The sequence below is a fragment of the Barbus barbus genome (genome assembly GCF_936440315.1).
Source record: "Barbus barbus genome assembly, chromosome: 11".
NCBI lineage: Eukaryota > Metazoa > Chordata > Actinopteri > Cypriniformes > Cyprinidae > Barbus > Barbus barbus.
The window spans coordinates 182,324-203,803 of NC_136739.1; the positions used below are offsets into that span (position 1 = coordinate 182,324).

A 21,480-nucleotide genomic window follows, 5' to 3' on the forward strand; every position below is an offset into this window, starting at 1 on the left:
GAAGAAGACAGAGCGGAAGTTCCGCCATTTCTCGTTCGTGTGTTTCGCGCGTGAACAGAGTGATAGGAGCCACTGATCCGCGCTTCAATGATCATCTTCTGAAACAAAGACGAAGAGTCTGTCACCGCAGCCATGAGGCGGACTAAAGCGGACGTGGAGCACTATATCTCTACAGTTCAGAGCGCCTCTCCCTCGCAGAAAGCGGTAAGAAGAGCATAACGGGCCTAAAGTGTATCAACCAGTCATAGCTTTCTGTCACTAGATTAACACACACACACACACACACCCCTGCTTCCAGTTAAACACTGCTGACAAACACACACACACCTGCTTCCAGTTAAACACTGCAGACAAGCACCTGCTTCCAGTTAAACACTGCTGACAAACACACACACACACACACCTGCTTCCAGTTAAACACTGCAGACACACACACACACACACACACACACCTGCTTCCAGTTAAACACTGCAGACACACACACACACACACCTGCTTCCAGTTAAACACTACAGACACACACACACACACACACACCTGCTTCCAGTTAAACACTGCTGACAAGCACCTGCTTCCAGTTAAACACTGCTGACACACACACACACACCTGCTTCCAGTTAAACACTGCTGACAAGCACCTGCTTCCAGTTAAACACTGCTGACAAACACACACTCACCTGCTTCCAGTTAAACACTGCAGACACACACACACACACACACCTGCTTCCAGTTAAACACTGCAGACACACACACACACACACACACACACACCTGCTTCCAGTTAAACACTGCAGACACACGCACCTGCTTCCAGTTAAACACTGCTGAGACACACACACGCACCTGCTTCCAGTTAAACACTGCTGAGACAAACACACGCCTGCTTCCAGTTAAACACTGCAGACAGACTCACCTGCTTCCAGTTAAACACTGCAGACACTCACCTGTTTCCAGTTAAACACTGCTGAGACACACACACGCACCTGCTTCCAGAGAAACACTACTGACAAACACTCACCTGCTTCCAGTTAAACACTGCAGACAGACTCACCTGCTTCCAGTTAAACACTGCTGACAAACACACACTCACCTGCTTCCAGTTAAACACTGCAGACAGACTCACCTGCTTCCAGTTAAACACTGCTGACAAACACACACTCACCTGCTTCCAGTTAAACACTGCAGACACACACACACACACACACACGCTTCCAGTTAAACACTGCAGACACACACACACACACACACACACCTGCTTCCAGTTAAACACTGCAGACACACACACACACACACACACACACACCTGCTTCCAGTTAAACACTGCAGACACACACACACACACACACACACCTGCTTCCAGTTAAACACTGCAGACACACACACACACACACACACACACACACACACACACTTCCAGTTAAACACTGCTGACAAACACACACGCACCTGCTTCCAGTTAAACACTGCTGAGACACACACACGCACCTGCTTCCAGTTAAACACTGCTGAGACACACACACGCACCTGCTTCCAGTTAAACACTGCTGAGACACACACACGCACCTGCTTCCAGTTAGACACTGCTGAGACACACACACGCACCTGCTTCCAGTTAAACACTGCTGAGACACACACACACGCACCTGCTTCCAGAGAAACACTACTGACAAACAAACACACGCCTGCTTCCAGTTAAACACTGCAGACAGACTCACCTGCTTCCAGTTAAACACTGCAGACACTCACCTGCTTCCAGTTAAACACTGCTGACACACACACACTCACCTGCTTCCAGTTAAACACTGCAGACACACACACACACACACCTGCTTCCAGTTAAACACTGCAGACACACACACACACACACACCTGCTTCCAGTTAAACACTGCTGACAAACACATACACACTCACCTGCTTCCAGTTAAACACTGCAGACAGACTCACCTGCTTCCAGTTAAACACTGCAGACACACACACCTGCTTCCAGTTAAACACTGCAGACACACACACACACACACACACCTGCTTCCAGTTAAACACTGCAGACACACACACACACACACACCTGCTTCCAGTTAAACACTGCAGACACACACACACACCTGCTTCCAGTTAAACACTGCAGACACACACACACACCTGCTTCCAGTTAAACACTGCAGACACACACACACACACACACACACACACCTGCTTCCAGTTAAACACTGCAGACACACACACACACACACACCTGCTTCCAGTTAAACACTGCAGACACACACCTGCTTCCAGTTAAACACTGCAGACACACACCTGCTTCCAGTTAAACACTGCAGACACACACCTGCTTCCAGTTAAACACTGCAGACACACACCTGCTTCCAGTTAAACACTGCAGACACACACCTGCTTCCAGTTAAACACTGCAGACACACACACACACACACCTGCTTCCAGTTAAACACTGCAGACAGACACACACACACACACACACCTGCTTCCAGTTAAACACTGCAGACACACACACACACACACACACACACACACACCTGCTTCCAGTTAAACACTGCTGACAAACACACACGCACCTGCTTCCAGTTAAACACTGCTGAGACACACACGCACCTGCTTCCAGTTAAACACTGCTGACAAACACACACGCACCTGCTTCCAGTTAAACACTGCTGAGACACACACACGCACCTGCTTCCAGTTAAACACTGCTGAGACACACACACGCACCTGCTTCCAGTTAAACACTGCTGAGACACACACACGCACCTGCTTCCAGTTAGACACTGCTGAGACACACACACGCACCTGCTTCCAGTTAAACACTGCTGAGACACACACACACGCACCTGCTTCCAGAGAAACACTACTGACAAACAAACACACGCCTGCTTCCAGTTAAACACTGCAGACAGACTCACCTGCTTCCAGTTAAACACTGCAGACAAACACACACTCACCTGCTTCCAGTTAAACACTGCTGAGACACACACACGCACCTGCTTCCAGTTAAACACTGCTGAGACACACACACGCACCTGCTTCCAGTTAGACACTGCTGAGACACACACACGCACCTGCTTCCAGTTAAACACTGCTGAGACACACACACGCACCTGCTTCCAGAGAAACACTACTGACAAACAAACACACGCCTGCTTCCAGTTAAACACTGCAGACAGACTCACCTGCTTCCAGTTAAACACTGCAGACACACACACACACACACACACACACCTGCTTCCAGTTAAACACTGCAGGCAGACACACACACACACACACCTGCTTCCAGTTAAACACTGCAGACACACACACACACACACACACACACACACACACACCTGCTTCCAGTTAAACACTGCAGACACACACACACACACACCTGCTTCCAGTTAAACACTGCAGACACACACACACACACCTGCTTCCAGTTAAACACTGCAGACACACACCTGCTTCCAGTTAAACACTGCAGACACACACACACACACACACACCTGCTTCCAGTTAAACACTGCAGACACACACACACACACACCTGCTTCCAGTTAAACACTGCAGACACACACACACACACACACACACACACACACCTGCTTCCAGTTAAACACTGCAGACACACACACACACACACACCTGCTTCCAGTTAAACACTGCAGACACACACACACACACACACACCTGCTTCCAGTTAAACACTGCAGACACACACACACACACACCTGCTTCCAGTTAAACACTGCAGACACACACACACACACACACACACACACACACCTGCTTCCAGTTAAACACTGCAGACACACACACACACACACACACACACACACCTGCTTCCAGTTAAACACTGCAGACACACACACACACACACACACACCTGCTTCCAGTTAAACACTGCAGACACACACACACACACACACACACACACACACACACACACACACACACACACACACACACACACCTGCTTCCAGTTAAACACTGCTGACAAACACACACGCACCTGCTTCCAGTTAAACACTGCTGAGACACACACACGCACCTGCTTCCAGTTAAACACTGCTGAGACACACACACGCACCTGCTTCCAGTTAAACACTGCTGAGACACACACACGCACCTGCTTCCAGTTAAACACTGCTGAGACACACACACGCACCTGCTTCCAGTTAGACACTGCTGAGACACACACACGCACCTGCTTCCAGTTAAACACTGCTGAGACACACACACACGCACCTGCTTCCAGAGAAACACTACTGACAAACAAACACACGCCTGCTTCCAGTTAAACACTGCAGACAGACTCACCTGCTTCCAGTTAAACACTGCAGACAAACACACACTCACCTGCTTCCAGTTAAACACTGCTGAGACACACACACGCACCTGCTTCCAGTTAAACACTGCTGAGACACACACACGCACCTGCTTCCAGTTAGACACTGCTGAGACACACACACGCACCTGCTTCCAGTTAAACACTGCTGAGACACACACACGCACCTGCTTCCAGAGAAACACTACTGACAAACAAACACACGCCTGCTTCCAGTTAAACACTGCAGACAGACTCACCTGCTTCCAGTTAAACACTGCTGACAAACACACACTCACCTGCTTCCAGTTAAACACTGCTGAGACACACACACGCACCTGCTTCCAGAGAAACACTACTGACAAACAAACACACGCCTGCTTCCAGTTAAACACTGCAGACAGACTCACCTGCTTCCAGTTAAACACTGCAGACACTCACCTGCTTCCAGTTAAACACTGCTGACAAACACACACTCACCTGCTTCCAGTTAAACACTGCAGACACACACACACACACACACCTGCTTCCAGTTAAACACTGCAGACACACACACACACACACACACACACACACACACACACACCTGCTTCCAGTTAAACACTGCAGACACACACACACACACCTGCTTCCAGTTAAACACTGCTGACAAACACACTCACCTGCTTCCAGTTAAACACTGCAGACAGACTCACCTGCTTCCAGTTAAACACTGCAGACACACACACCTGCTTCCAGTTAAACACTGCAGACACACACACACACACACACACACACACACACACACCTGCTTCCAGTTAAACACTGCAGACAGACTCACCTGCTTCCAGTTAAACACTGCAGACACACACACCTGCTTCCAGTTAAACACTGCAGACACACACACACACACCTGCTTCCAGTTAAACACTGCAGACACACACACACACACACACACACACACACACACCTGCTTCCAGTTAAACACTGCAGACACACACACACACACACACACACCTGCTTCCAGTTAAACACTGCAGACACACACACACACACACCTGCTTCCAGTTAAACACTGCAGACACACACACACACGCACACACACACCTGCTTCCAGTTAAACACTGCAGACACACACACACACACACACACCTGCTTCCAGTTAAACACTGCAGACACACACACACACACACCTGCTTCCAGTTAAACACTGCAGACACACACACACACACACACCTGCTTCCAGTTAAACACTGCAGACACACACACACACACACCTGCTTCCAGTTAAACACTGCAGACACACACACACACACACACACCTGCTTCCAGTTAAACACTGCAGACACACACACACACACACACACCTGCTTCCAGTTAAACACTGCAGACACACACACACACACACACACCTGCTTCCAGTTAAACACTGCAGACACACACACACACACACACCTGCTTCCAGTTAAACACTGCAGACACACACACACACACACCTGCTTCCAGTTAAACACTGCAGACACACACACACACACACACACCTGCTTCCAGTTAAACACTGCAGACACACACACACACACACACACCTGCTTCCAGTTAAACACTGCAGACACACACACACACCTGCTTCCAGTTAAACACTGCAGACACACACACACACCTGCTTCCAGTTAAACACTGCAGACACACACACACACACACCTGCTTCCAGTTAAACACTGCAGACACACACACACACACACCTGCTTCCAGTTAAACACTGCAGACACACACACACACACACACCTGCTTCCAGTTAAACACTGCAGACACACACACACACACACACACACACACACACCTGCTTCCAGTTAAACACTGCAGACACACACACACACACACACCTGCTTCCAGTTAAACACTGCAGACACACACACACACACACACCTGCTTCCAGTTAAACACTGCAGACACACACACACACACACACACCTGCTTCCAGTTAAACACTGCAGACACACACACACACACACACACCTGCTTCCAGTTAAACACTGCAGACACACACACACACACACCTGCTTCCAGTTAAACACTGCAGACACACACACACACACCTGCTTCCAGTTAAACACTGCAGACACACACACACACCTGCTTCCAGTTAAACACTGCAGACACACACACACACCTGCTTCCAGTTAAACACTGCAGACACACACACACACCTGCTTCCAGTTAAACACTGCAGACACACACACACACACACACACACACACCTGCTTCCAGTTAAACACTGCAGACACACACACACACACACACACACCTGCTTCCAGTTAAACACTGCAGACACACACACACACACACACACACACCTGCTTCCAGTTAAACACTGCAGACACACACACACACACACACACCTGCTTCCAGTTAAACACTGCAGACACACACACACACACACACCTGCTTCCAGTTAAACACTGCAGACACACACACACACACACCTGCTTCCAGTTAAACACTGCAGACACACACACACACACACCTGCTTCCAGTTAAACACTGCAGACACACACAAACACACCTGCTTCCAGTTAAACACTGCAGACACACACACACACACACACACACACACACCTGCTTCCAGTTAAACACTGCAGACACACACACACACACACACACACACCTGCTTCCAGTTAAACACTGCAGACACACACACACACCTGCTTCCAGTTAAACACTGCAGACACACACACACACCTGCTTCCAGTTAAACACTGCAGACACACACACACACACACACACACCTGCTTCCAGTTAAACACTGCAGACACACACCTGCTTCCAGTTAAACACTGCAGACACCCACACACCTGCTTCCAGTTAAACACTGCAGACACCCACACACCTGCTTCCAGTTAAACACTGCAGACACCCACACACCTGCTTCCAGTTAAACACTGCAGACACACACACACACACACACACCTGCTTCCAGTTAAACACTGCAGACACACGCACACCTGCTTCCAGCTAAACACTGCAGACACGCACGCACACCTGCTTCCAGCTAAACACTGCAGACACGCACGCACACCTGCTTCCAGCTAAACACTGCAGACACGCACGCACACCTGCTTCCAGCTAAACACTGCAGACACGCACGCACACCTGCTTCCAGCTAAACACTGCAGACACGCACGCACACCTGCTTCCAGCTAAACACTGCAGACACGCACGCACACCTGCTTCCAGCTAAACACTGCAGACACGCACGCACACCTGCTTCCAGCTAAACACTGCAGACACGCACGCACACCTGCTTCCAGCTAAACACTGCAGACACGCACGCACACCTGCTTCCAGCTAAACACTGCAGACACGCACGCACACCTGCTTCCAGCTAAACACTGCAGACACGCACGCACACCTGCTTCCAGCTAAACACTGCAGACACGCACGCACACCTGCTTCCAGCTAAACACTGCAGACACGCACGCACACCTGCTTCCAGCTAAACACTGCAGACACGCACGCACACCTGCTTCCAGCTAAACACTGCAGACACGCACGCACACCTGCTTCCAGCTAAACACTGCAGACACGCACGCACACCTGCTTCCAGCTAAACACTGCAGACACGCACGCACACCTGCTTCCAGCTAAACACTGCAGACACGCACGCACACCTGCTTCCAGCTAAACACTGCAGACACGCACGCACACCTGCTTCCAGCTAAACACTGCAGACACGCACGCACACCTGCTTCCAGCTAAACACTGCAGACACGCACGCACACCTGCTTCCAGCTAAACACTGCAGACACGCACGCACACCTGCTTCCAGCTAAACACTGCAGACACGCACGCACACCTGCTTCCAGCTAAACACTGCAGACACGCACGCACACCTGCTTCCAGCTAAACACTGCAGACACGCACACCTGCTTCCAGTTAAACACTGCAGACGCGCACACGCTTCCAGTTAAACACTGCAGACACGCACACACACACACCAGCTTCCAGTTAAACACTGCTGACAAACACACACCTGCTTCCAGTTAAACACTGCTGACAAACACACACCTGCTTCCAGAGAAACACTACTGAGACACACACACACACCTGCTTCCAGTTAAACACTGCAGACACACACACACCTGCTTCCAGTTAAACACTGCAGACACACACACACACACACTTCCAGTTAAACACTGCTGACAAACACACACCTGCTTCCAGAGAAACACTACTGAGACACACACACCTGCTTCCAGTTAAACACTGCTGACAAACACACACCTGCTTCCAGTTAAACACTGCTGACAAACACACACCTGCTTCCAGTTAAACACTGCTGACAAACACACACACACCTGCTTCCAGAGAAACACTGCTGACAAACACACACACACACACCTCCTTCCAGTTAAACACTGCTGAGACACACACACACACACACACCTGCTTCCAGTTAAACACTGCTGACACACACACACACACACACACACACCTGCTTCCAGTTAAACACTGCTGACACACACACACCTTTCTATAACTGAAACTTGCCAACCATAGACATGCCATGAAGCAGAATATAATAAGATAATAATCACCCCATTCTTAATTTTCTATTTTGTTTTTCCACTGTGAAAGAGAAAGTGAATCAGAATTCAGTTCTCTTCATGTCTGTGGTCTCCTGTGGTTTTAAAATTGGTAAAGATTTGAAAATCATCTCATGTGCGGCCAGCCTTAGACTCTCTCTGATACAACCAAACATCCGTTACGCAAATCATATCAGCACATCCATCTCATTAAACAGTCATTTATTTAAAAAAATACAATAAGTTGCTTACAAATGATAAAAGGGAGTTATTTTACAAAGTTACACTTCCAGTCAAGTTTTTTTTAACATTTAAATTTTTTTTTCAAAGAAGTCTCTTCTCACCAAGCCTGCATTTATTTGATCCAAAGTACAGCAAAAAAAAGTAAAATTTTGAAAAAATTTTACTATTTAAAATAAGTTTTCTATGTGAATATGTGTTAAAGTCTAATTTATTTCTGTGATGTGCAGCTGTATTTTCAGCATCATTACTCCAGTCTTCAGTGTCACATGATCTTCAGAAATCATAATAATATACTGATTTACTGATCAACAAACATTTCTGATTATTATTATATTATTAGCAATATTTATTTTAGTACTTTTTTTTCAGGATTCTTAGATCCAAGGATCAAGGATGCTTTAAATTGATCAAAAGTGATAAAGAAACCTGCAAAAAATATACTCAGCTGTTTTCAACATTTGTAATAATAAATGTTTGTTGAGCATGAAATCAGTATATTATTATGATTTCTGAAGGATTATGTGACACTGAAGACTGGAGTAATGATGCTGAAAATGCAGCTTTGCATTTTTATTTTTAAAATGTATTCAAGTAGAAAAGTTATTTTAAATAGTAAGAATATTTCAAAACCACTGGACTACAACATTTGTTTAAGCTCATTATCATGATGTGGTTGCTGTGGTCGTTAGGGTTTGCAGTGGTGTTGTGTCCTGGCCCTGAGTTTGTGATTCTGTGATCTGTTTCTGCAGAGGCCAGTCAAAGGATTTCTGTTTGCTAAGCTATACTTTGAGGCTAAGGAGTATGACCTGGCTAAAAGGTAGGCTGGTTTCTGTGCTCTTTCTGCTTTGTCTGATGTCTGGTTCCTCTCAGACGAGCTGATGTTTCTCTCTCTCACACACTTCAATGGCAGACACGTTTTGGAGTATCTGACCGTCCAGCCGAAGGATCCTAAAGCGCACAAGTTCCTCGGGCAGCTGTTTGAGCGAGACGGCGAAACGGACAAAGCTGTGGGATGTTACAAGGTTTGGCCTCTCCTCGTTTGCTCTCACATGTTCTCCTATAGCGTGGTCTTAAACACCAGCTTTTGAGTTTAATGTGATCGTGCATAAATCATAGGGCTGGAAATAAATATCCATATAAGAGTGTTGTCAAATATCTGTTTTGCAGTAGTATTTTAATAGAAGTATTTAAAGAGTTGTTTGTGTGGAAATTTTTGTACAGTCTGAATGCACTGCCAACAGGCTGTTTTCTCTCTGACACACTACAGTCTGTGTTTTAATGAAGCGTAAAGTCCATCATTTCAAAATGTTCATTTATACCTGAGCAGCTCATGATCTTATGCGTTCAGCATCTCAGAGCAACTCGATTCGCAATGAATCATTTAAAGAGAACTGGAAATAAGGGGCTGTTCTGATCTGTTATGAATGACTGACTGAAGGCTTGCAGCAAGCGCCTCTACATCAGACTGTAACGCGCTTCATCTGTCTGGATGATCCGGAGCTGCGTTTATTAGGGTTGGGCCGTAGACGATGGCTGACAGACGTCATGATATTGAGCCGGCATGGTGATCCCCCCCTACCCACCGCTGAACCCTGGAGCACAAAACCAGTCTTAAGTCGCTGGGGTATATTTGTAGCAATACATTGTATGAGTCAAAATTATTAATTTTTCTTTTATGCCAAAAATCATTAGGATATTAAGTAAAGATCATCTTCCATGAAGATATTTTGTAAATTTCCTACCATAAATATATAAAAACTAAATTTCAAGAAATTGACACAAGGCTGGTTTTGTGGTCCAGGGTCACAAATCATTAATCATACTCTATTGCCCAGTGCGAATAATATAAATTGCGGGCACCAGGGAGGCGTAATTAATATGCAGGGCATTGAAATCGATTTTAAATGCACACTCGCTTTTTACTTTCACTTTCAAGATTTGTGATCACACGTGGAGTGGCACTCAGTAGCACTTACCACACATTTTACAAGATTAGATGTTTGTCAGTGGTGCTCAGGATCTGCAAATCATTCACCATCATCGTCCTATCAGTCATCTCTCCTTACTCTGTTTATGTGGTGAGTGAAACTATATGTACTGTCTGTAATGTATCAGACTACCGCTAGCAAGCGGCATAACCATGTCCCTTTAGTGGCTCTGTACAACACCGTGCCAGTGTGTCGTTGAAGTCTGAGTGAGGTGTGTGTACTTTATGTAATGACAATGTTTGTTTGACTCTCAGCGCTCGGTGGATCTGAATCCGGCTCAGCACGATCTGGTCCTGAAGGTGGCCGAGCTGCTGTGCAGTAAACCTGAGCACGACAGCCGAGCCGAGTTCTGGGTGGAGAAAGCGGCCAGGCTTCTGCCGGGACACCCGGCCGTCTTCAATCTGAGGGTGAGTGTAAGCTAAAGAGCTGCAGACGTCCGCTGCGCTGTGCTTCTGTGTCTCACGAGTCCTCTCTGCCGCAGGAGAAGCTTCTGAGCGCTCAGAGCGGCTCTAACCAGCTGTACGAGCTGCTGCAGTCGGAGCTCAAGCTGCGGCCCGCAGACACCTACATCAACCACAAGCTGGTGCAGCTCTACAGCGCCGACGGCCGGCACGAGGAGGCCATCAAACACTGCCTCGCCGTGGAGAAGGCCGGCGTCCTGAGACACTGTCTGGAGTGGTACCAGCTGCTGGTCAGCACCCTGCAGGTACAGCATCGCCCGTCCTCACGCCACTGTCTCACGGTTTCTTACAGGGGTTGTTTTTAGCTCGTTCATCTTTAAAGGAATAGTTCACCCAAAACTGGCAGCTCAAGACGTCTGTTTGTCTTCAAAACGTATGATGGTATTTAAATGCAACCTGAGAGATCTCTGTCCCTCCATTCAAAGTGCACTTAAGCACAACTTTGATGCTTCAAAAAGTTTGTAAAGACATCATAACAGTAATCCATGTGGTTTAATCTGATCATGTGATATGATCAACACTGCAAAAAATGGCTTATCTTACTTAGTATTTTTGTCTTGTTTCTAGTCAAAATATCTACAAATTCTTAAATCAAGATATTTTTACTAGATAAGCAAAGTGACTTAAGATATTGTTTCCAGGGTGAAAAAACTAAATTAAGTGCATTTTGCTTAAAACAAGTAAAATTATCTGCCAGTGGGGTAAGTAAAATATTCTTAAAACAAGTGTTTTCCTTACCCCACTGGCAGACAAATTTACTTGTTTTAAGCAAAATGCACTTAATTTAGGGCTAAGCCATTTTGCTTATCTAGTAAAAATATCTTGATTTAAGAATTTGTAGATATTTTGACTAGAAACAACAACATTTTTGTGAACAAAAAATGTGAACAGATTAAATTCACATATAAACATTGGTCAACATGCCCAAGTAGAGCTCATCCAATATGGTAAAGCTCAGACATAGAAGAGCGAATGTCATTGAGAGTTCCTCACTGTGAATGAATGAATGGACCTCTTTCCTTGACATGTGTAATGTAAATTTGAACATTGTTTTTGGGGTTTCTGTCATCATGACTTGTTTTTCAGTAAATTCTCTTGGAGTGAGAAGGTTGTTTTGCGTTCTGTATGTTTCCATGCATGTTTATCATGAAAGGGTTCAGTGGCTCATGGGAAGTAATGCTCCTGATAATCTGACTCTGCTGTATTTCAGAAGTACCTCTGCCAGCCGAGCGTGTCGTCGAACGATCAGGCGTCACGCAAGTTTCACAAAGAGCTTCTGCTGGCACACTGCAGCTGCGTGAGACTGACGCTGGGGCTGAAGAGCTGTGAGGAGAGCACCGCTGCGCTCTGGAGGTACGCCACATAACACACACACACATCACTGACCGTTAGCACGCCACAATTACAGTCACTCTACATGGACATGAATCACATGCTGAACCTTCAGCTACTGAATTTATGCCAAAGTTTTGGCCAAAGAAGTTTGGGAGGACTGAAGTTATTGACCGAAACACTGATATTAATAGGAGTATTACACACAGCAGTAATCATGTTGGTCTGTGTTGAAATTAATTTTTTATTTTTTTTAAATGTCCCGCACTGATTGGATGTCATGTTAATGTTGGCGTCGCTCACTATCGTCGTTGTCTTTGTTGCGGTGCAGTTTTGACTGTGCGATGCAGGATTTGAAGAACACGGCCACAAACACGGCGGACGAGCTGGCGGAGGTGTTCACAGAGATGAGGGCGCACCTGTACCTGTACGCCGGGACGCTGCTGCTGAAGAGAGCGCAGGACGGGGCGCAGCAGTGGAGGGCCGTGCTGAATCTGGCCGCTCTCTGTTATCTCGTATCCTATCAGGTACACCGTTTCCTCTTCCTCACGCCCTCGTGCCTGTGATCCTCCACCTTACAGGGACTCATCTGCTTCTCCCTCAGGCTCCGAGACCCAAAGCCAAGAGCTTCAAGAGTGAGCAGGCATCCCATGAGCCTCTGGAGCTGCTGGCCTGTGATCGTCAGAGTCAGGCGGGTCACATGCTGCTGAACCTGAGCCAGGATGTAGAGCAGCTGCTGAAGGACTTGGTGGAGGTGTTCGGGAACCGGAGTGGCCCGGGTCGTCTGTTTGACCAGCTGTTCGGCGCACAGACGCAGGAGCAGCTCTCCTTCATCTGCAACGATGACATCCATGTCCTCGGCGTACATGTGCCCAAAGCTGCCGATCTGGCCAAGTGGGACAGCGGTGAGTGTCAGACAGGAGCACCAGTGAGTGTGTGTTGGGTCTGCTGTAGATGCTGATGCAGTGTGTGTGTGTGTGTGTCACAGGAGCGGTGCTGCTGCACGCGGGTGATCTGCAGCAGCTGGCGTGGATCGGCCTGCAGTGGGCGCTCATGGGTCAAAGCGGGAGTCTGCACGACTGGCTCAAGCAGCTCTTCCCTCGGCTCACGCTCGAGACCTCCAAACTGGACACCAACGTGCCAGAATCCATCTGCCTGCTGGACCTGGAGGTGCGTTCGCTGCTTTAGTTTCTTCCACAGAGGGAGATGTTGGTCTGTGTGAAACGGACAGGGTCTGACGTCAGACGTTCATTCGTGTCTGATGCTTGTATCAGGCTGCTGCTGTAGGTGACAGGGCCTTTCTGAAATACTTAATACAGTAATTTAAAGTGCTCCTTGGTGATTCATAAAATGCAAGTCAGTGGCTGCCCGATTTTGAGAATTAAAAAAAGCAATTTAGGCAGCACAATCAATATATCATGACTCCTGATGGTTTATTGAGGTCTTATGAAGTGAAACGATTGGTCTGTGCAAGAATCAGAACATTATTACCTGTAATCCAGAGCCTCAGGCAGACGGGGAAATACGATAATTTTTTCACAAACTGGTTCTGTCAGGTAGTTTGATTCAATGAACTGGTTCAAACAGCTTTAGTCACATCGGCGCCAATAGCCTCGTGGTTGGTGCGCTGATATATAGAGTTACTGTGCTCCCGGTGACCCCAGTTCGATTTCCGTCTCGAGGTCCTTTGCTGATCCGCTCTCTACCTTGTATTTTCCTGTCTGTTCTCTATTGTTTTGTCCATTAAAGGCAGAAAAAAGCCCATAAATATAAGTAAATAATAAATAATAATTGTAGTCATGCAGTGACATCACATATATGCAATTATATTATTAAAGTGTTAAAAATACTTCTAAAGCATAGTAAGTGAATAAACTCATCTTAAAGGGTTAGTTCACCCAAAAATAAAAATTGTCATGAATTACTCACCCTCATGTCATTCCAAACCCGTAAGACCTTCATTCATCTTCAGGACATAAATTAAGATATTTTCTGAGAGCTCTCTGACCCTCCATAGACAGCAAGGATCCTTACATGATCAAAGCTCAGAAACATAGCAAGGAGATCGTTAAAATAATCTTCGTGACATCAGTGGGTCAACCGTAATTTTACGAAGCTACGAGAATACTTTTTGTGTGCAAAAAAAAAGAGAGACTTTATTCAACAATTAATTTCCTCCGCGTCACTCTGGCACCATTTTGGAGATTATCCACTGAACATTTGATCATTTTCATCTCGATTATTGTATTTTCATAATCGTTGGAGGCCGAAATCTAAACCGTATTTAGAGTAATTAAACAGCCCTTTTTTATACAATACAGATTGTTTGAAAGCAGCTTCACAGAGAAGCAGGAAATTAGACAATGATGCAAGCGTAATCAAACAGGAGACATTCAAATTCTGCTGTTAAGCAGCTCTACAGAAGACAATAGTGTCATTATTCAGCTAAATGTAATTTTTTTTCTCTCCTGAGAGTGTCAGTGCAGTTAAATCGATAATATTACTGATATTATGTGTCTTTTAAAGCCCAGCTGAGCAAGTCAAAGCAGGTGAAGTCTCTCGACCCGTGCTACGACCTGTGTGTCATCTGACTGCATGAGGACACAAACGGACACACTGGTCTAGGCTGTGATGTAGATCTGTGTCTGATGGCAGCGGTGCTGATTGTGTGTGTTGCAGGTGTTTGTGTGCGGCGTGGTGTTCTGCAGTCAGGTGCAGCTACAGGAGAGGGTGAAGATGGCGTCCTGCTCTCAGCCGCACGAGCCGCGCTGTCTGCCGCTGCACATCATGAAGCTGCTGTCGTCTGACAGGCAGAGAGCGTGGTGGGATGCCGTCTACAGCCTGATTCACAAGAGAGCGCAGTGAGTGACTCCTCATGCCGCTTGAGCTGTGTTTGTGTGAGACATCATGTGTTCCTGACTGCAGTGTGTGTCTCTCAGGCCCGGAACGTCTGCTAAACTGCGTCTGGTCGTTCAGCACGGTCTGGGCACGCTGCGCGCCGGAGAGAAACACGGCCTTCAGCCGGCGCTGCTCATACACTGGGCTAAACATCTGACTGACGCGGTACGTCCTGATGAGCAGCACCCTCGTCACCTGAGGTCATACACTTCATTTCTTGCATCCATCGCAGGCAGCAGCTCATGCAGTCTACTGAGGGAATCAGCTGGACAAATAAGACTCTTTTCATTGCTTTCACATTGTGGTTTTTGTCACAAAATGATTAATAGTTTTTGACTTCATTAGTTTTGGCCACATTTTAGAGTCCTAGTAACAATTTCTGCAACAGTTTCTATTTTTTTTAAAAAGTCTTTATTTGACCTCCACAAATTGTTTGCATGCATTGCTTCATCAGTAGTTTTGTCTTGCTTTCCAATACAAATATCTAAACATCGTTAAATCAAGATATGCTCACTGGAGATGTAAAATGAAGTCTTGAGAAATTAAAGTCTTGTATGTGTGTGTGTGTGTCAGGCTGAGCGGGTGAACTCCTACTACGCTCAGAAGGAGTACGCTGGTCGCAGTGTGCACTACTGGAAGGTTGTGCTCCCCCTTCTGGAGAAGGTCCTACACAAACGCAGCATCCCTGAACCCCTCCACCCCTTGTTCATGCACTTTCGGAGCAGAGACATACAGGTATCTACATTACTTCTGTCCTTTGGCTGTTGGGAAGATGTGCGTGGCTTCCTGCTGCGGTCTCTTTGTTTTCTGTTGTCGTGTCGTCTCTAATGATCTTTTGGACGTTAGCCTTCTCAGGTGCAAGTATATGAGGGAGATGCCATCATAAGCTTCGCCACACTCCTTGACATCGAGGGCAACACCGAGGAGGCCATCGCGAAGCTGGAGCAGCTCAACAGCATGTCGTCTAACTGGCATCTGGCGAAGGTAACGGTGCAGTCACACTGACTCAGCTTCAGCTCATCCACAGCTCCATCTGAAAGCGCTGCGAGTCTGCCAGCTTTTGACGTGACTCATGTGTTGATCATCAGATCTATCAGAGGCTGTCAGAGGAGGCAGGAAACGGGCTTGAGGAAACTCAAGGCAGGTGTACCAACTTCCTCCTGAAGTACAGGAAATACTTGACCAAGATTTATCAGGCCAATGCAGAGGATATGGAGAAGGTATGTGAAATGCACCACTGACTCCTCGTATGTCCATTGAGTGATGTGATGCAGTGAAACTGGAAATCCAGATCTAAACACCACAACAATGAAGTCAGGCCTTGATACTACTGACCTCCGATTGTAGAACTCATGTTCCAGTTGTACCATTAGCATCGACCCCCAACAATGAAGGAATGAAGACAGATGCTATACAAAAAAGTCCCTCTACAAACAAGACATATAAACTAGCATTAGCACACCACTTACACACCAAACAGCAGCCATAAGACAAGAAAAGAAAATACAGCTTACCCATAACATAACCACATAACCAGCATAACATTAACCAGAAAAAAACAGAACACTTACATGATTGAGCTTGAAACCGAGGTTTCTCAGTCTGGACATTTACATTTATTCATTTTGCAGACGCTTTTATCCAAAGCGACTTTACAATTGGGGAATACATCAAGCGATTCATCTTAAAGAGTCAAACAGACACAGAAAGTGCTCATAATACCACATTTCAGGCATTGTTCAAATAAGTACAAGCTAGAAAGGGAAGGAATAAAAAAAAAAAAGACAATGTTTTTGTCATATAGTGTTGAAAGAGATGAGTTTTCAGCTGTCGTTTGAAAATTGTCAGGGAATCAGCATTCCGGATAGGGGTGGGAAGATCATTCTACCAGCCAGGAACAGTGAACGAAAATGTTCTGAAAAGTGATTTTGAGCCTCTCTGTGATGGTACCACAAGGCGTCGCTCACTAGCAGATCTCAGACTTCTGGAGGGGATGTAGGTTCGTAATAGTGAGTGGAAGTAGGAGGGTGCAGAGCCTGTGGTAGATCTGTACGCAAGCATCAGTGTCTTGAACTTGATGCGAGCTGCCACTGGTAGCCAGTGCAAGGAGATAAAGAGAGGTGTAACATGCGCTCTTTTGGGCTCTTTGAAGATCAGTTGTGCCGCTTCATTCTGAATCATTTGTAGAGGTTTGATTGTGTTTGATGGAAGTCCAGCCAGAAGAGCATTGCAGTAGTCCAGCCTAGAAACAACAAGGGCCTGGACAAGAAGTTGTGCAGCATACTCCGTTAGAAAGGGCTTGATCTTTCTGATGTTGTGTAGTGCAAACCTGCAGGATCTTTGCAAATGTCTTTGCAATGTGGTCTTTGAAAGTCAGCTGGTCATCAAAGATTACACCAAGATTTCTGACTGAACTTGATGGGGTAATTGTAGAACAGCCTAGCTGGATGGTGAAGTCATGCTGTAGAGTTGGAGTGGCAGGGAAGACAAGAAGCTCAGTCTTTGCCAGGTTGAGCTGTAGGTGATGTTCTTTCATCCATGCCGAGATGTCCTCCAGGCAGCCTGAGATCCATGCAGCTACCGTTGGATCATCTGGTTGAAAAGAGAGATAGAGCTGTGTGTCATCAGCATAGCAGTGATAGGAGAAGCCATGTGCATGTATGATGGGACCCAGTGATGTAGTGTATATGGAGAAGATGAGGGGTCCAAGAACTGATCCCTGAGGAACCCCAGTGACCAGTTGATGTGGTTTGGATACCTCCCCTCCCCAGGCCACCCTGAAAGACCTACCAGTGAGATAGGATTCAAACCAGCGAAGTGGAGTCCCTGTGATGCCCAGTGATGAGAGGGTGGACAGGAGGATCTGATGATTCCGTGTTAAAAGCGGCAGAAAGATAGGCAGATGGACTCAGTAGTTTGGGTGAACCATGCTTCCCCCTTCCCCAAACAATACTGACAACTTCTCCCCCTTACGTGGCTATATACAAGAAAGAATGCTACCTAGAGTCCCGTAGTGAATGGTAGTGGCATAACACCAAAAAAACACACTAACCAAACTCTGGGTGGTTACAAAACTATTGCATCAGGTCTTTCATTCTTGCACCTAGCAATTCCGTCCTCTGGAATACAGCTCCACTTGAATTCAAAACTCATCAACTTGCAAGAAAACAGCAAATTTGCGGCTACGTGTTTTGAACAAAAAAAAAAAAAAAAGATTTACTCACTGCACATTGTTTTAAAATCTTTTTATTTTTGTAATTAAGTTTTAAGACTTTATTTGCAGTCTTTTTTTTTTTTTTTTTAATTAGGCCTAGCTTATCAGTTTTATAACGAATAAACAAATATATATTTGAAGATGTGAAATGTTATTTATTATACAGTCAATAAAACAGCTTGTGAATAGTCAAGTAATGTTATTTACCTCAGAAAAGAGACTATTGCTGTTTTAAATTAAATGCATGTGAAGAATGAAAGGTTGGATGCCACGGATGTTTTTTGCATAGTAGGCTAGCTTAGGTGGTGGAATTTTCATATTAATTAACGTTATTCAAGCAATATACTGCAATAATCTGCTTGTCGGAGCTGGATTATCTCCCCTGTTGCAAAGTCGTGTGTCTATGCTGTATTGATTATGTGCTTTTGTTGCTGGGGTGTTTTTCCTGTTCTCACACTACTCCCAAAGGAGCATAGTCTGGGTTTTTTTTTTCTCCCCCCCTTCCTCATGTTATGATGTATTTCTTCCTCAATTCCCTGTCTTCCTGTCCTGTCTACCCCCTTGTCATATTGTATGTATGTGTATGTATGGACAGGTTGATGGCTAATTTCGCTGGTACTTGTGACTAGTGACAATAAAGGGCTACTACTACTACTACTATACTGCCTTGACTTTATTCTCAAAATAAATTAATATTTAATCTTAAAGACTTTATTCTCAACAATATGGCTAGCACTTTTTTTTTTCTCCTAATTTTGATTTTCTCAAAATATTATGACTTCAATCTCATAGTCCTCTTTGTTTATTTGTCTGGGTGTTTAACTGACGAATGTTGTTCCTTGCACCACCTGGTGTATATTGTGTGAAGCACAACAATGTTTTTAAAAAATCTGAAAAAGCGCCTGCAGGGAGCTCTATGTTCACGCGCGACTAGTTGCGTGCTGGCGCAAGAAAAATGCGCATTCTTAATGGTCACATCTATAATGGGGATTTTTATTGTAATCAGCCAGAGTTATAATAATATTGTGACATAAATCTTTGCTTATGGCGCACCGCTGGCGTGTCTGTATGTGTTTTTGTGAAGTTACCTGTATCTATGGAGGAGGTGATGGATTTGTTGAATGAGGTCAACCAGCAGCTTGAAGATGTTGGTGAGGTGGAGGAAGATCAGGTGGACTATCCTGTGACATCCAGTCAGCCCGCTGAAGGCCATATTAAATTCTCCACACCTTCCCCATCCAAGAATGTCACGTCACAGTCCAAAAGATCTGTGGTACGTCACGGCTCTGCTATTTCTGCTCAAACTCTGCGTGCTGTTTACTGTCGCTGATTGTCTCTGTCTCCCTCCTGCAGTTCTCCCCCAAAACGCCTCCTCACTGGGTGGAGGACCAGAAGTCTCTGCTGCAGATGTTATGCCAGCAGATCGAAGCCTTGAAGGTCAGTCCAACGGCCTGCAGAAGAATCAGTCAGTTTCTTTGCTTTTGTTTTTGTGTGAATTTACCTTCTGAGCGTTATTTTTGTTTTATGATTTTATTATGGAAGCTTCTTTGTTTTTAATATATAACTTTTGGCGTTTTAACTGAGTGAGCACAAAGAGACAAACAGTTTGAGCAGAGAATTAGGAGAGTGCTGTAGACTAGTTCAGAGCTAGACCGAATGACATTTGCATGCCACTGGAGAGCATACACTAACACAAGAGGTTCAGCTGAGATTGTGAGTCAACAGAGATATGTTTTACTGATCCATTGACGCACAAATGCTTTGTGAATCTAGTGCTTATTAGAAGAAAAAAACAACACTAAGTTTAAATGTTAGATTCAAGTTGGTGTTCATAGGACAGATATATTAAAAACACTTCCTTCAAAATCACTGAAGCAGTGACTCACTTCATTTCAGAGTGAGCGCACACTTGCCAGAACTCCCATTATTATTGAAGCTAATAAACTCAGCCTCTTATTCTCCTCATGTCTTTGTGCAGAAGCGCACTGAACACTGCTTTGAACGGTTTAGAAACCTTTGCACTCATAAATACAGGCAGGAGTGTTCAAAAGCAGTCGGCTGTCAGAGGGAGCCAAACTGAGTCCGTATTACCAAACACTGGTATTGGGACATTTTATAATTTCAGAATCACCTTAGTAAAAAAGTGCTGCTACATTTGACAACTCTAGCTAAAGCTTTAAAAAGCATAGTTACTTTTCTGTCTGTTTTTAATGTCTTCTGTTGAATAATCCATATTTGATCACTTCAAAGGATTAGTTCACTTCTAGAATAAAAATGTACTGACCATTTACTCACCCCCATGTCATCCAAGATGTTCATGCCTGTCTTTCTTCAGTCGAAAAATAATTAAGGTTTTTGAGGAAAGCATTCTTGGATTTTTCTCCATATAGTGGACTTAAATGTAGGCCGACGTGTTAAAGGTCCAAATTGCAGTTTCAATACAGCTTCAAAGGGTCTACACGATCCCA

At 45.6% G+C, this 21,480-nt stretch overlaps 1 protein-coding gene across 1 annotated transcript in view; it reads left to right on the plus strand.

Annotated features, from left to right (window-relative positions):
- Window positions 1-21,480, plus strand: part of LOC306877241 (E3 SUMO-protein ligase RanBP2-like) — a 41,252-nt gene continuing 19,772 nt past the window's right edge. The window contains exons 1-16 of the mRNA XM_079428882.1: window positions 1-204; window positions 9,869-9,936; window positions 10,030-10,141; window positions 11,362-11,514; window positions 11,589-11,813; window positions 12,779-12,921; window positions 13,232-13,427; window positions 13,505-13,805; window positions 13,889-14,070; window positions 15,580-15,761; window positions 15,840-15,963; window positions 16,372-16,533; window positions 16,645-16,782; window positions 16,887-17,018; window positions 20,097-20,285; window positions 20,366-20,449. Coding sequence (XP_079285008.1) covers window positions 133-204; window positions 9,869-9,936; window positions 10,030-10,141; window positions 11,362-11,514; window positions 11,589-11,813; window positions 12,779-12,921; window positions 13,232-13,427; window positions 13,505-13,805; window positions 13,889-14,070; window positions 15,580-15,761; window positions 15,840-15,963; window positions 16,372-16,533; window positions 16,645-16,782; window positions 16,887-17,018; window positions 20,097-20,285; window positions 20,366-20,449 — 2,463 coding nt within the window. The 5' untranslated portion in view covers window positions 1-132. The remainder of the gene's footprint in view (window positions 205-9,868; window positions 9,937-10,029; window positions 10,142-11,361; window positions 11,515-11,588; window positions 11,814-12,778; window positions 12,922-13,231; window positions 13,428-13,504; window positions 13,806-13,888; window positions 14,071-15,579; window positions 15,762-15,839; window positions 15,964-16,371; window positions 16,534-16,644; window positions 16,783-16,886; window positions 17,019-20,096; window positions 20,286-20,365; window positions 20,450-21,480) is intronic.